Source organism: Drosophila mojavensis, unplaced genomic scaffold (genome assembly GCF_018153725.1).
Source record: "Drosophila mojavensis isolate 15081-1352.22 unplaced genomic scaffold, ASM1815372v1 contig_36, whole genome shotgun sequence".
Taxonomy (NCBI): Eukaryota; Metazoa; Arthropoda; class Insecta; order Diptera; family Drosophilidae; genus Drosophila; species Drosophila mojavensis.
Genome location: NW_025318858.1, coordinates 13,152,045 through 13,168,204, shown reverse-complemented (window position 1 = coordinate 13,168,204; position 16,160 = coordinate 13,152,045). Strand labels below are relative to the sequence as shown.

Below are 16,160 nucleotides of genomic sequence, written 5' to 3'. Positions count from 1 at the left end.
TGAACTACAGAATCAAGGACTTATTTATTTGCTTAGTACATTTTCAATAGTTTTCTCTTTAACAAGTACATATTACAAAAAATAAAATTCATATTTGCTTTCATAAATAAATCGAATAGCTAATTAAATAAATAAACATGCCTGAATGGAAATTACAGTTTGCTAAAGCAACGCAAGCAAAGCAGCACTAAGTTCTTGTTGTGCAGTGTAAGCTCTTTAATTATCCGCTCTCATCATTAACAATGCGAGCGAGATCAACAATAGAGTGTGGGGGGCAATTGAAAGCCCAACAATAAGTTACATCACGCCTCGAATATTTTTTATAGCTGTTTATTTCTTTTCTCTTCCATAAATAATCTTTTCCATCCGTTGCAAGAAAATGCACAAAAACTGCTGGAAAAAACTTTTTCATTAAATGCGAAGTTTGCAAAACGTTGCACTTTACCATATTCCCTTTATTTCTGTTTCTTGTTTTAGTTTCACTCTCTCTCTCTCTCTCTCTCTCTCTCTTTTCATTACTCTTTAGTTGGAGTTTAACTGCCTGCCTGTTGTTTTATAACACATCGTCTCTTTTGCTCTTTTGTCTATTTCACAGTTATCTCGCCAAAGCCCATTGACCATCAGGAGCCGGAAACAAGTTTCGTTGGCGTCATAATCACAGTGTTGGCCACAATTATTCTCTTCCTTGTCGCTATTATACTGCTGATAATAGCGCGCAATAGGCACGGACGCGGACGTGGCAATGTTTTGGATGCATTCCAGCATAATTTCAATCCGGACACGCTCGGCGGCGTTGATAAGCGACTCAATGGCAGTGGCAATGGCAACGGCAACGGCAACGGCAATGCCAATGGCGTCTTAAAGGTAGGCACACACTGCTACACAATAATCAACCGACCGACGGCCACTAACCTGGCTGACACGAAAAGTGCATAAACTGTTGTCGCACAGTTTGGGGCCAGTTAACGCCGCCCAAAATGCATGTCAAACGTCGTCCAAAAAGATTTAAAAAAAAATAAAAAAAAAAATTGGAAAGCTGAAGAGTAACACAAACCAAACAGCAGCAAGAAAAAAATGAATTGAAAATTGCAGCTGCTAACGCACAAAGCAAGAGAGGCCAAGCTTCCTCCATATGCAGAAATCATGATTAAAAGCTGTACTGTAGTGGCTGGCCGAAGCTCAACAAAAAGAGCTAGGCGTCAACTTTTTTTTTTTTTTTTTTTTCTTTACACTGTCATCTGTATGTATATGTATATGCTACCATTTTTTGCTATATGTTTCTTTTCTTTCACCTTTCGCCCTTAGGTGGTCACAACAATGGATGACAATGAGTCGTCCATTGACAAGAACAGTCTGTACCATGAGCCCTTCAATGTGAACATGTACACAAGCGCGGCCAGTGCTTGCTCCATGAATGACCTGCAGCGTCAGCATGTAACCCCGGACTATACAGGTGAGTTCACGCAAATGGGGCAAGAGGTGCCCTAGCATCCAGTTGCACCATGATGGGATGCTGTTACTGCTGCTGCTGCTGCTGCTCCTGCTGCTGCTGCTGCTGATGCCATGGGCCATAAACAGAGCCCAGAGCTTAAGCTTTGCTAGCTGCTGGTGGTGCTTCTGCTGCTGCTTCATCCGCCGCTGCTGATGCTGCTGGTGTTGCAACTGATGAGTTTGATGTTTTGCGTCCTGCCTGTGACAGGACATGCAAATGTTGCAGCAAGCAACAGCAAAAAAAATGAGAAATGCGAGTACGTAGCAATGCTTAATTTAGCGCACAACATGATAGTCCACTGTGATGGACTCTGCCAGCGGCGCTGAAGCAGCAGCCGGAACACGACCAGCAAAGTTACAACAAAAAACTCCAAAGGTAGCACGTTGAAAACAAAAACAAAAAAAACGCAGGTTGTTCGCGCCGCAAGACATAATTTGGAATTGTTTAGTCGCCAGACCGGCAAAACTGACACAAACAAAAAATTGGGCAGGGTATTAGAAAGAGCGTATGTGCTCAGTAATACATTATAATACAATATTGAAATTAAATTTGATTTTCATTATTGCTTGCATTAAAATAGTTTTATATATATTTTCAAATATACATTTTTTTAAAGTCTGAATAGTCTGAATTTATTAAACAAATATAAATTCATTTTCAAATCTGATGTCTGATATCTGATTTGACTATCTGATATTTTATCTTTTGATTTTTTATAGTTCAGATACAATATTTTTTATTTTACTAATAATAAAAAAAGAAAAAAAAAAAAACAAGAAAATTGGCAAAATATATTATTAAATATTATGCAATTAATTAATATTATGCAATTATGCAAATCTCTTTATATAAAATCTGCAAAATTTGATTGTTGCAATTAGCAAATAGTAACAACCAAAAATGAATCAAAATCTCATTTTTTTATTTAATGCAGCAAAAACATTTCCTATATATAAAATAGTCATAGAAAAACTCTTAAGAACCACCCCTTTGAAATGAAATTCTCAACTCAAGTCTAACTTTGAGGCTTAACCAGTAGCGACATTTGTTGACTTACTAATCCGCTTAGGAGAGCTCCACATGCTCTTCATGCTCTGTTTTGGTCAATAATTAAATACAAGACTGCTTTCAATACACAAGTCCTTTAACTAGCTAGTTAAAGCTAGTTAAACACTGCTAAATCGTTCCATGCCCTTTTGCAGAGTAACTAAACGTCAGCGTCTGCAGCTTGGCTAAGTTTCCATGTAGATTTCGAGTAACATGTGCATTGTTTAATTGCCACATGGACACTAGAGCTTTCGGCTTGGGGTTACAAGTTTCGCTACATAATTTGTAATGAATTCTAATGTCTTGTGTCCGCCGCCTGACGGCATGCTACACATTTTTTGCGTCCTTTTGACTCCAGCGGAAATATGGCGCATAAAATCGACATCCTGGTCAGGACACAGGCACATTGTTTGCACACATTCCTTAGCCATCATCATTCTAACCATCATCATCATCATCATCATCATCATTGGCATTGTCATCGTCATCATCAACATTTATGGCACGCCTTTCATGCGCTCGAGTCATTTACCCAAAAGTTTTCTGATGTTGCCTTTGGGTGCATTTTATAACTGGGCACCAAATATTTGTCATTGTCCCCCATTGCCAAGCGCCGCCAAATTCGTTGTCTGTCCGTTGCCATAATAATTTAATTTAGCTCAAATAAATTATAACTTTAGCCATGGAACTGCCAAGCCTTAACCATGCTACACTCCAATTTCCCATACATTTCTGTTTGCAGCACTCGTCACAGTCTCGCGCGTACCGCACGCTTCAAATTGAGTCCTTCAAACTTCGTTGCAAAACTTCTGCCAGCACTAACCACTTCACTCCACATTCACACACACACTGCCAAACACACATACACACTCCAATTAAAGTCCATTTTTGAAGTCAACTGCCAATTTGCACTGGCAAAGCACCCACCCAATGGAATCACGGCTAGAGACTCCACATAATAACATTGCATGCAAATAAACAGGGCAATAAGCGTGCATTCAAACACGAAACGAACGTAAAAACGTTTCGCAATTTGCTCAACTCGATATAAGAGAATCTCTATTTTAGTTTTTAGTGTTTTTCAAATAGATTTCTACAAATACTGAGTATTTTAGTGAATTAACCGACCGCATGTAAATTGCTATGTACAAAGGGTAAACAAATTTATTTAGCCGAATATTTAATATTCCATGCAGTCAAACTAAAATTTTGATTTGCAAACTTACCAAAGAATTTAAATTAGTACACATTATTTTTATCTGAAAATATAAATTATATAAATGTTTTAGAATGACTTTAATATTTTTTGTAGAAAACCATATGCAAATTGAAAAGTTTTTAATATTAATAAAAAGAAAAATTAAAAAAAAAATTTAATTAAGTAAATTATAAACTTAATTTAAAAATACTTCCCTTAAAAAAAAAAAAAAAAAAATTGTTAATTTTTTTATTATGAAGTTTGTATCAAAAATTTATTTAAATTTATCAAAAATAAAAAATAAAAAACAATATTTCTTACAATTTTTTTTTTTAATATATTGCCACAATATTTAAAAACAAATTATGCTTTATGTGTAGATAGCAAACTACTATGCTTCAATTTGATGTAGAGTATTTAATATTTTAATATTTTCTAGTTGAAATCCTAAGGCCACAAGACTTCTTCAGTTCAGCTTCAAAAGCTGAGGCACTGATTGCTCAAATACATACATATACACTTATAAGGAAACTCACACACACACACACACACACACACACACACCCACACATGCATATTCCGGCAACTTGCATACGAATTTTGCACAGTCGTCGAAAAGTTTTGTCATTAACGTTCGTTGGCTGTCTATCTCTGCGACTGTCTGACTGTCTCTATCTGTCTCACATTCAGTGTGCAGCCGTCTCTTTCTCAATGTTATTTTATGTTTTCCCACTACTTGCTGGCATAGCGAATGCAAAAATGACTGGCAACAGTGAGGCCGAAAAACAGACTGACAATGAGCCGCACACAAACTAAATAATGTTATTACAACAACAATAAAATTAAAACTTGACTTGGATGAAGTGTAGGGTGGATAATATTAGTGCAAGTGAGGCAGCACGACGCCAAGCTGCAATTAATTTCATTTAGTTTTTTGCCACACGCCATTTTCTCTTGACCCGGGGCTTTACCCCCCAGCTCCTCTCCATCTCCATCTCTCTCTCTCTCTCTCTCTCGCTTTTTCTGTCACCCTCACACATACTTTTTCTTTTCTATGTGCAATGAGAGTTGACTAAATGGGAAAAGTTTGAAGTTGAAGGCACAAAAGTCCTGGACAAGACAAATGAAAGCGAGAGACAAAAGGCGAGCCCAAATACCAGAACGAGATGGCATTACACAATAGAGATGGCAATTGCCAGAAAGCCAGACAAAATGCTTCAGCCGAGAGTTGCATTCTCCCTCTTACTCTCTCCCTCATCTCTCCCGGCCCACAGCATTCAATTTATGAGTCGGACTTAGGGCACGCCACGTCTGTCGGCTGTCTTCATATGCTTAAATAGCGGGCAACGCTGGAGCGCTGCAAAACAAATGTCTCTTACAACACTCAACTTCTGTGGCATGTGTTGGAAAGTTGTGTTTTTACCTTAAATTAACTAAGTTTAGAGTTCTGCGAATTTTTGGCCCAACATTTGAGAGTTCTTGTACATTTTCAAGTTTGATTAGGAAACGGAAAATGTGGTTATGAAAACCAAAAACTTTTTAAATAAATGTCATGATTATTTATTAAGAAATACGGCAACGCTCAGTGTTAATATATGTATATAGAATTGAGAAGAAAATGTCAACAGAATTTCTTCATAATTTTATGTAAATACTTTTTTGTGATATATATATATATATGTATATATTTTTCACTTTTGATTTTGATACGAAAAACTAAATGACATTAAACAGAATAATTATTTCTCAATATTTGACTATAAATATTATAAATAATTTTTTAATAAAGTATTAGACCAAATTTTATTGCTAAATTAAAGTAAAACTTTTTTTACTCAAGTGAGAACTTTTTGTGTTTTTTTTTTTTTTCTTAGTAAAAACTTCAACTTTATTTAAATATTTAATTTCACTTTGAATATTCCTCTTCATTTTCACTAAACACAAAATACAATTTACTTTACGATCTATTATTTTTTTTTTCGCACATATTTTTATTTTCCGTTTTATTGCCCTGCTAAATTTTAGCTAAAAGAATTTAAAATGCGACGTCGCACCATTCGTTTACGACTTGTGTAGCAGAGTGTAAATTTCAGTTGAGTTTTCGGTAAAATGTTGTGGCATCTTTTTGTGTATAATTCGTTGGCCCGACAAAAACTTTTGGCTGGCACGTAAAATGGCGCTTAAAAGTTTATTGTTTTCGGTGAGGTGCAGTTGTTTTGCAGCTCAGTTTTATGGCTAAAAAAATTAACACTCTCTGAACTAGAAACAAGCCTCCACTCACAGTTGCTCTCACTCTCTCTCTCTCTCTCTTTGTCTCTTTCTTTACACAGATGTGCCGGACATTGTGTGCCAGGACTATGCGGTGCCTCACATGCAGCAGCTGCTACCGACTGCCGCCGGCAGCACCGGGACCGCCCGCAGCTCTTTGAACGCATCTATCGTCGTTGCGCCACCAGTTGTTTCGGTGGCAGCTGCTGCTGCAGCGGTGGCCGCACCACCGCCGCCCGTGCCACCGCCGCCAGAGAAATATTACGCAGCAACGCCAATTTGCAGCAAGCCGGTGACGGGGCCGGCGGGCTCGCAGAGCAGCGGTTCGTTAAGTTTGAGCTCCTCGAATACGGCGGCGACCACGCCCACGCCAACGGGCGGCAAACCACATCATTACAATTTCGATATGAGCGCTAATTTCGCCGACATCAACGAGGAGCAGGCCAATTGCCAAGTGCAGGAGTTTCCGCGCCAGTCGCTGGTCATCGTCGAGAAGCTCGGCTCCGGCGTATTTGGTGAACTGCATTTGTGCGAAACAAATGTGTTGAAGTAAGTACCGCACACTATGCCATCAACACCCACCGCTCTCTTTGAAGCTACACTGCGTGGGCACACTGAACCCACACCCACTCACACCCACACTCCCACCCACGCAATCCACTTAAACAAGTTGTTGTGTGTCTGCTGCAAGCGGCCGAAAAAACATTCGGGAAATGCAACTAAAATCCACAGCAACACAAAATGAGCTGCATTAGGCTTACGGGCTATTTTCCAACTACACTAAACTCAATGGTAGCTGCTGCTGCTACTCCTTCTGCTGCTGTTGCTATTCCGGCTATTTGAAGAGCTCAACTTCAATGCATTTTGTTTAGCCTTATGCACACCAGGGGATTAGGCCCAACCAGTTATTGTGCCATAACTTAAACTTATGCGAGAGTTTTCTAAAAAGGGTGTAGAACATTTTTTAAATGCACTAAAAATTTTATTAGAAATATATTCAAGACATAAAAATGTAATATACTGAAAAAAAAAATAAATAAATAAATAAATAAATAAATAAAAAAAAATTTTTAATACAGAACTCAACATTGTCAGCTGTAAATGTTTGGAAGATATAATTTATTTAAGAATAGTATATATAATACAGTAGAATCCGGTTATAACGACACTCAAGGGACCATCGTTATACCCGGAAGGCGATATAAACGAATAATACTTTATATAGCATAATTTATGTGAAACTATTAGAAAAGGCCGTTCCTGCGTTATATTTTATGTAGAGCATATAGTTATTCCCAGATTTATCAATAAGTACAGATAATAATTCCTATGAAGCTTAGAGTAAATTAAAGTTTTTTTTATTTCCAGGTATTTTAGTTTTTACGTTCCCAATGAGGCACAAATCCTAATTCATTATCATTATTCGATATAATTTCATCATTTAAAATTATGATTTCTTTCTTGATTTTCAGTATATTGTACATGTAAATGATTTTCCAATTTTCCAAAATTTGTATAGATATATTCACTATATATTTCAGATATTCGATTCCTCGTTACAAATTTCTAGCAGTTTATCTAATAAAATTTTGTCATAACAGATTTAGCAGAAATTAACTTTAACACTTTATTAAACGAAGATGCCCACGATATTATCCTGATACGACCTAAGGCTGTGGTTATTATATTAAAACATACCTAGGCATTTCAATTTTCAAGTTTGGCAAAACTTTTATTATTAAATCTGGCATAACACATAGGTATGGATGCCAATTTTCAAGTCTCAATTCTATCCCAATTGACTTGCTCTTCCTCCATCTATTTGATCAAATTTATGAATTTGTAAAACTTCACATAACTTTAACTCTAAATGAAATCGTAACAAATTAATATACAATATATAAAAAATTATAACATGAGTATCCCAAAAACCCATCCAATAAAACATCTATTTTGACATATAGTTAAATTGCTTTTCCAAATACAAAATGAAAATAGTAATAATATAAAAGAGAATGATTGGCCAATTCATAAATTGGATATGGAGACTGACAAATCTGTTGCAAGCATTGTCAGATAGAACATAAAAATCAAAAATTCGTATAACAATAGTTGACAATAAGAAAAACCGCAATACTTTAATACCATATACACACACACACACACACACATAGGTAGATGAAGTATGTGAAATGGTTAGATGAAAGGACATAAAGCAAAGTGAAACCGATATGAGGCTGAGAGTTGGCCCTCGTCTCGGCCAGGTGCAGGTTGTAGTTGCAGGTAGCTGATTGCAGGTAGTAGCTTTGCGGGATATAATGCCACGACTGCGGTAACAGCAGCAGCAGGAGCAGCACCAGCAACAACAACAACAGCAGCACATGCTGGCCACAAAAAAAGCTTATCAGAAATTCCATTATGAAAACTTTAACCAAAAAGGCAACTGCAGCAGCAGCAATGTCAACAACCAGTAGCTGGAGCAGCCAAAGCCAGACGTAGGCGAGACAAGTCCGGAGCTGTATATTGCCATTCTATATGGTTTCTGGGCAAAGGCAGAGACAGAGCGCGGCAGCAGCGTTACCTTTGATTTCATTTTTGCCGTTTAATTGAAGCTTTTTATTACACATTATATGTGTGTATATAGATATATATATATATATATATATATATATATATACACATATATTGTGAAAGCAACGGGCGTGGCAAGAGTTTTCTCTATATGCAGGGCATGGAAATGGTTTTAATTTTTCGCAGACAGCATGGCGTATGCGTAATGTGTGTGCGTTTGATTTTCCACTTGCATGTCTATTATAATTTGCGTCTGTGGTCTAGGACAATAAAGTCCATCTGTTGTCTGATAACTGTCTATCCAGCTGTCTATTAATATTTTATCAGACGGCCACGCCCCACAGAAGAGGCAGGCAGAGCAGGCGGAAAGCAGACGACCTCGTACGTCCACTTCAAGTTTTAGCACAGAGCACACGGAGACTATTCATGCGTGTATGTGTGTGTATGTTAATTATTTTGCATACAGCTGCCAGTTGCTGCAGCCAGGAGTCATCTTTGCTTCTGCTTCTGCTCCTGCTGCTGTTGCTTTTTCTGCCACTGCAGTGCAATATTACGTATACGTAATACGTTTTGTGGCTTTCTAACCGCAAAACTATTAAAGCAAGCAGGCAAATCGAATTGTTACGAAACGTATCAAAATTGCCAGAGTGTACATTGACAGGGAATCTGTAGAGTAGGAATAGCAGGAGTATGAGTTGGAGCTACAGCACCAGCAGCAGTTGGAGCAATAGGAGCATCCTGTCCAGGACATCGAATAGGACATTGTTGAGCTGCTCTAATTGATTTTTGCGCTACAGAGCAATTGTCATGGGCATACCGTATTTCAATTGATATAGATTGAAATAGTTGATGGACGGGCTAAATGGGGAAGAACGAGTAACCGACTGAACGAATGACTGAACGATCTGTGGCTTTCACATACATAAGTAACCCACAAAAGCAAAGACCTCTGAGCAGTTGCAGTTAGCTATTGTTAAGCCTAGACATTAAAACTGTTTGAGCCGTTGCTTGCCCACAAATCCTAACTCTAATTAATGTTTTTATGCCCTGAACCCATTCAAAAAGGAAAATTGAGGTATCAGGGATTTTTTAAAAACGTCTCGAACTGAGTCGATGTTCGTCTATCTATCTGTCCATAAGTTTGAATGCATTGATCCCAGAACCAACTTGACTATTTTAGAAGTCTTAGGGTAAATGTTTGAAAAAAAAAAAATCGATAAGTATTGGTATTTTAATTTCATCGAATAATAATCGAAAATCAGTTATAAAATTGTTTCTAGTACATTTATAGAGCTGGAATCTCTAAATATTGCTTCAAGATTCATATGAAATTTGATTTATGTAATATATTGGATACCGCCTCCAAATTTTATCAAATTTTCCTTTGAAGGTCAGTTTCAATTTGCAAATGTAGCCCGAAATGGGAAAAATATTATATTTTTGCTAAACTTTCAAAAATTCAATATAATCGCAGATTATATGCTGAAAATGTAATCTAATTTAAAATGCTTATGAAGCAATACAGAAAGAAATATTTAGTCAAATTAGTTTAGCATATATTTATATTATAGAAATCGTGTTGAAATTGTGTGGAGTCGAAATTGACCCATGTTGAGCGTTGTGTAGATGGGAGCTTAAATAGAAAATATTAATTAGCTTATACTTTATCGGCTCTAGTAAGACATAACTGCGTGTATTTAAAGACCCAGATGGCTCGGGAATCAGGGTATCCCCTAGTCAAACTCACCCTAGAGCTGTCTTATTTCTTATCTGTGATATATATGTTTCCATTACAGTGCCACCCTTGTCGCCGTTGCCACTTTACGTCCCGGTGCTGGTGATCATTTGAGAAAGGAGTTTCGCAGCAAGGCCAAGCAGCTGGCGCGCCTCAACGATGCGAATGTGGCGCGCCTGGTGGGCGCCTGTCTGCGCGACGAGCCCATCTGCATTGTGCAGGACTATTCGAATTGTTTGGGTGACTTGAATCAATTTCTGCAGGAGCATGTGGCCGAAACAAGCGGACTGCTGGCCAACAAGAGTTTGAGGTAAGCGCAGGGGAAGACCAGGGGAGTGACTGTGTATGAGAATGAGAGTGAGAGTGAAGGCGAAAAGTACTTTAGCTCTTGCTTAGCATTGAATGCTGCTGCTGTTCTAATGTGCTGTCTCTTTTTGGTTTTTCTGGCTGCGTTTTTGCGTGCGTTTTTATCATGCTTCCTGTACCGACGCCATTTGCCGACGCTACACTTCCGGTCTCGTGTTCAATGATTACGCCGATCCACGAACGAACAACCACTGTACAACCACCAACAACATGCGCAAACGGATGTAAAAACTTCGTTAACTTTGCTACTGCTGCTGCTGCTGCTGCTGCTGCTTGCGCCGCCCCGCTATCATCGTTGCCGTTGTCGTCCTTGCCACACGCGAAAACTTTTGAAATTCTCATTTGACGTTGGCATCCTTCGCCCGGCATCCGTTACGTTACGCGCCCGCCCACCACCTAACCAACCATCGGAACCATATCGCCATGTAGCTACGGCTGCTTAGTCTACATTGCCACACAAATTGCATCGGGCATGAAGCATTTGGAGCAAATGAATTTCGTACATCGGGATCTGGCAACAAGGTAAGTACTTGAGATAAGAACACCTTAGACGCGCAGACAGCTACAGCTGCCCCAGCTCTGTTTTTGAATTTTTGTCGCATCATTGCAGCAAATTGAACTTTAAGTTAACATGTTGAAAAGTTCTTTTAACTTTTGTGTCTGGGTGGGTTTGTGTGGTTTTTTTCACCCTCTTTGCTGCGTGCTCAAAAACTTTTTCAACTTGCAGTTGAGAGTCAATCTAAGAATAAGCAAAGGTGTTTTGCAAATTACACGAGTTTGATTTTTTTTTTCCTTTTTTCTTGTGGTCTTGAAATAATGAAATTGTCGAAAGTCAAATACTATTTGGCTTTATATTTTAATATATGAAAAGTGTGTATATATAAATATATGAATGTCTTCAAAATAAAAATTAAAAAAAAAGCATGAAGTCTATATTAACTAAACATAAACTGCTTAGGTTAGAACATGAGAAAGGGGTTGTTAATCAATGATTATTATTATTATTTTTTTTTTTTTTAATAAAAAAACTCTTGACGAATAGAAAAAGCAGAAGCCGAAATGAGGCTGGTAATACTCCTCTCTTACACCTAACAAAACAACAATAATTAGATAGTCGGTTTGGCATTCCTTAGGAAGGGGACTATACCAGACCATGCCCAATGAAATGCTTTAGTTACTATATATATAAATATTAATTAAAAAGATTTAACAATGAACTTAGTATTGTTGAATAATTGTTTTATAGAATTATAAATAGCCACCAGATAAACAAGGCTTATAGTGAGAGAAACCTAATCAGTTCATTGTATTTTATTTGCTCTGTAAATTGATACAAAATCTATATATTCCACAATCATAAAGCTATGATTGTGACGTACTCTCTACGAATAGCTCATTAATCAAAAAAAAATAAAATAAATAAATAAATAAATAAATAAATAAATAAATCAATTACTTTCAATAATGAATTATTCATGAAGTTTCAATTGAAACTGTTTGCTAAATATACTTTGTATTCCATCAACAAAACGCACCGAAAAAGCTTGTTATATATTATATACATATATAGTATTAGTTTTTCATTTGAGCAGCTGCACAAACTATTCACATTCGACAAAAACTTATTCATCAAATTAAATTGGAAGTTACCAAGCACCTCCTTGAGCACTTGCCCACCTGTGCTCCATTTTCATTACCCAAATAGACTCATGCTCATACTTTGCGAGGCTGTGAAAATTGAGCGCAAATTGGTTTTTCAAGGAACGCATTGAGCACTCACAATTTCTGGTATACTCTCAGGTTACCGTTAATGAAATTGTGTCTGTCCACAAATGAAATCAGCTAATAATATCACATTATTGCCAACCAAATTGATGGCAAGTAGTGAGAAACTGAATAAAAAGCCAGCAAGGTTATAAATAAAATGGTAATTCAATATATCGAAGAGCACGAACTGCTGCCGTCTACACATTGGCGCATAAAATGTAATCAATTAAAATTAATTTGCTAATGAAAATGTCAACAAGAAGAGCACCAGCAGCAGCAGCAGCAGCAACGCCAGCCAATACGACGACAATAATAACAGGAGCAGCGACAACAATGGCCATGGCAACACTTGACGATGTTCCTGTCGTTTATGGGCAAAAAATTTGTTCATTTCTTTTTTTCTTCTTCTTTCCTTATGGCTTATATAAATGAGTGTTAGACATTGTTGTTATAGCAGCGAACACACGCCTCTTTGAGCTCTTCGCCGTTGTCAGTTTGTCGTCATAACAAATCAATAGACTTGTAGAGCATATAGAATGCTATGACACGTCATGGCCATATTTCCTCCTCAATGTCTTTTGAAATCCAATAAGAATTTTTTGCTATTTTTGGGCACGCAATTGTCAAACACAATCGTCGTCGTGTGTCACGCCCACAGTCGTGCACAAATGACTTCCATTGCATAACAATGCAATCCAATAATAATCGAAATAGAGAACAAAACAAACAGCAACAACAAAATAAGAGGAATTTAGACCATAGAGGTAAGCAACATATCATTTGACAGAAATTGGCTCTGGCGCCCAAACGTGTGCCATGAGTTATCTATTTTCTTCGTTAGCCAAAAAACCAATAAAAAAAAATAAATAAATATAAACAAAAAACAAAAAGAATAAAAATCCATTTGAATTGCGAGCTATAAATTTTTAGACATGACAATGCGACCTTTGCGCAATAAGAACACAAATATTCTGCATGCAGGTCTTTTGTATTATTTATGATATGATATTGCTTAAGCTAGCAGTTGCAATAGAAGATACGTATAAGTAATGTATATAATATTAAGCATACGCTACGTAGAGCATCAACTGCATTTTGTATTTCGTACTTCGTTTTAAATCGTTTAACTTAATCACAGACATGTTAACTGACCCGTTGTACAGCAATTTAAGTTACTTAGCCTTCAATTAGTATGTGAAAGCCGCCGAGCTCAGACCTGTCAACAGACAATGGCTGAGAAACACATGTCTGTAAGCAGCTCACAATCTGTTCAAGCTGCTCTTTGTTAGCTTAACATATTTGCCATAAAAATTAACTAAGATTTCAGCATGAATTCACTTAAATACGATTTCTGCTACATTTACCCAGTCAAACAAAGTGCCCAAGCACAAATACACACATACACACACACACAAGCATTCGCAGGGAGAAACATGTGTGTGTGTATGTACTTGGCATTGTTTGATTTGCCATTTTACCTAGCAGCAGACAGACAACTCACGGCAACAGCAGCAAATATTAGCTATACAAAAACCGCACACTGTATGGGAAGTGATGAAATAAAACTGCTGAATGATATTTGCACACAAAGAAACAAGAGATTAGAAATAAGAGATAAAATATTACAGGAATTTTATTATATTGTATATAGGAATTTATACTAAAGATAAATATAAAACACTAATTGTATGAAGAAAATAATTTTATTTATATATTACACATAAAATATATACACACATACATATGTATATATTTGCCTGTCAAGCTTTTATGAAAAGAAAATTTAATATTATTATATATATATAAGCTATTTTGTGGCATTCAATTCCATTTGTATCCAGAAATTAAATCAAAATATATTAGAAATAAGATATATGAAAATTAGAGATTTTTTTTTTTTTTTTTTTTTTTGATACCAAAATAATATAAACTAATAAACAATGGGATAAAGAAAATAATTAATATTATATAAATAATTATGTTTAAATATATTATAGATAATTTATATCATTAAAACTTTTTTTCCCCATTTTCCCATAAGCTTTAGATTTAGTGAAATGTATTGGCCCTCTTTACACATTTTAAGAAATCTATAGCTTATGGGGGCAAAATAATTGTTATGATTCTCTGTAAATAATGAAACATTATATTAGGTGTATCTGAAAAAAAAAAAAAAAAAAAAAAAAAAATTACCAATAATTTAATAAAAATTACTTTTTTTGTTTTGAAAATTATAATGAGTATTATTACAATATTTTTAATTAAATGAAAACTGAGAGACTCTTCATCAAATACATGCAAAATATTTCAAAAATTGTTCCCTTTGATTGCCAACATTGAAGTTGCAAATTAGATGAGTTTGCTTGTTAGATGCATAACCGTATTTGATTCAGATTTAAATTCTGTTGCGAAACATCTGCCAAAAGTGCAAAAGTACTTCAGAAACTGCCACAACAAACCGTCCCATGCCTCTGTGTCTGATATTAGTTAAAATTTCACAACAATTTCAGCCGCCTGCCCGCACAACTGTAAAGTAGTTCTGGCCACAAGCCAAATTTGCACAAATTTGCCAGCCAACCAACCACTCCACTCCACTCCACTTCGAACCGCTCCGCCTGCTGCCCCTTTGGCTGTGGGTAAGTTGTCACAGCATTGGCTCGCTGGCTGGCTGGGTGGCTGGGTGGCTGGTTGGCTGGGAATGGGCCATACAAATTGTTGGCCAGTTGCGGGGAGTGGGGGAGCTGTAGGTGGTGCAGGGACTCAGACTAGTGCCACGGCCACTATTAAAATTTTATACTTAACTAATGTGCTGTTGGTTGGGATTTTCCTTTTGGTCGGATTCCAACGGCAAACAGCTGACTACACAAAATTCTCCGCAATTCCACAAAAGAGAAAATTCTGTTAAATAAGTGACAATGTGTGTATGTGTGTGTGTGTGTGTGTGTGTGTGTGTGTACACAGCATACAAGCATACATCTGTTTAGTCAACAGGATACGAAATTGTCTTTGGATTTGTGTTTTCGTCCATTTGCTTGTTTGTTTAATTTTTGTGTTTCTATTCATTTTTTTTTTCTGTTGACCACGCCCACATAGGAAATGAGTTTATTGCTGTTGTAAATATTGTAAAATGTTTTGTGTGCACCAAGGAGCTAAACCTGAGTTTCATTCGTTGTCGGCCAAAATGCTAAAATCCTCTCAACTTCTGCGGTTCGTTCGGTCTAGCGACTGGCCAGAGTGGCCATGTATCATTGATTTCACACTTTTCGTTCTCAGGTGGCTGCCATTGTACAGCCCCGAGCTGTGTTTTATAATTTAAGTGCTTTTTCTTGACCACGATTTCAGTTCGTTGTCTTTCAGTTGTCTACAGTCAGATTTATCAGTCACTGCGAGATGTTGCGGACAAGCCGAGTGCGGTTAATAGAAAACTACTTCAACTGTCCAAAATGAAATTTCAAATGGTCTAGCTACGAGTTTTAGAAATGGAAATGCAGTAAATAAATAATTTCCCTTTTCTACTTTTTACACTGAAATGCATTATACAAATTTTCTCTATTTCCAAGCTTTAAATCCTTTAAATCCAAGTCTATAAACATTACATCAGAATTTTCTTAATGCTCCACGCATTTCCGTATACATTTCCAATCAATTAACCGTCGACTATCTGTAAGTATTTTGAATTCTTACAGCACAAACTCGTTAACCATAAATGATTTAAA

General features: G+C 36.7%; 1 protein-coding gene across 2 annotated transcripts in view; it reads left to right on the top strand.

Annotated features, from left to right (window-relative positions):
- The window catches only part of LOC6576689 (discoidin domain-containing receptor 2), a 162,680-nt gene that overhangs the window by 100,162 nt on the left and 46,358 nt on the right, over positions 1-16,160 (top strand). For both annotated transcript variants that reach the window (XM_015165318.3, XM_015165317.3), the window contains exons 10-14: positions 596-864; positions 1,306-1,453; positions 6,068-6,554; positions 10,373-10,621; positions 11,107-11,199. In XM_015165318.3, coding sequence (XP_015020804.1) covers positions 596-864; positions 1,306-1,453; positions 6,068-6,554; positions 10,373-10,621; positions 11,107-11,199 — 1,246 coding nt within the window. The remainder of the gene's footprint in view (positions 1-595; positions 865-1,305; positions 1,454-6,067; positions 6,555-10,372; positions 10,622-11,106; positions 11,200-16,160) is intronic.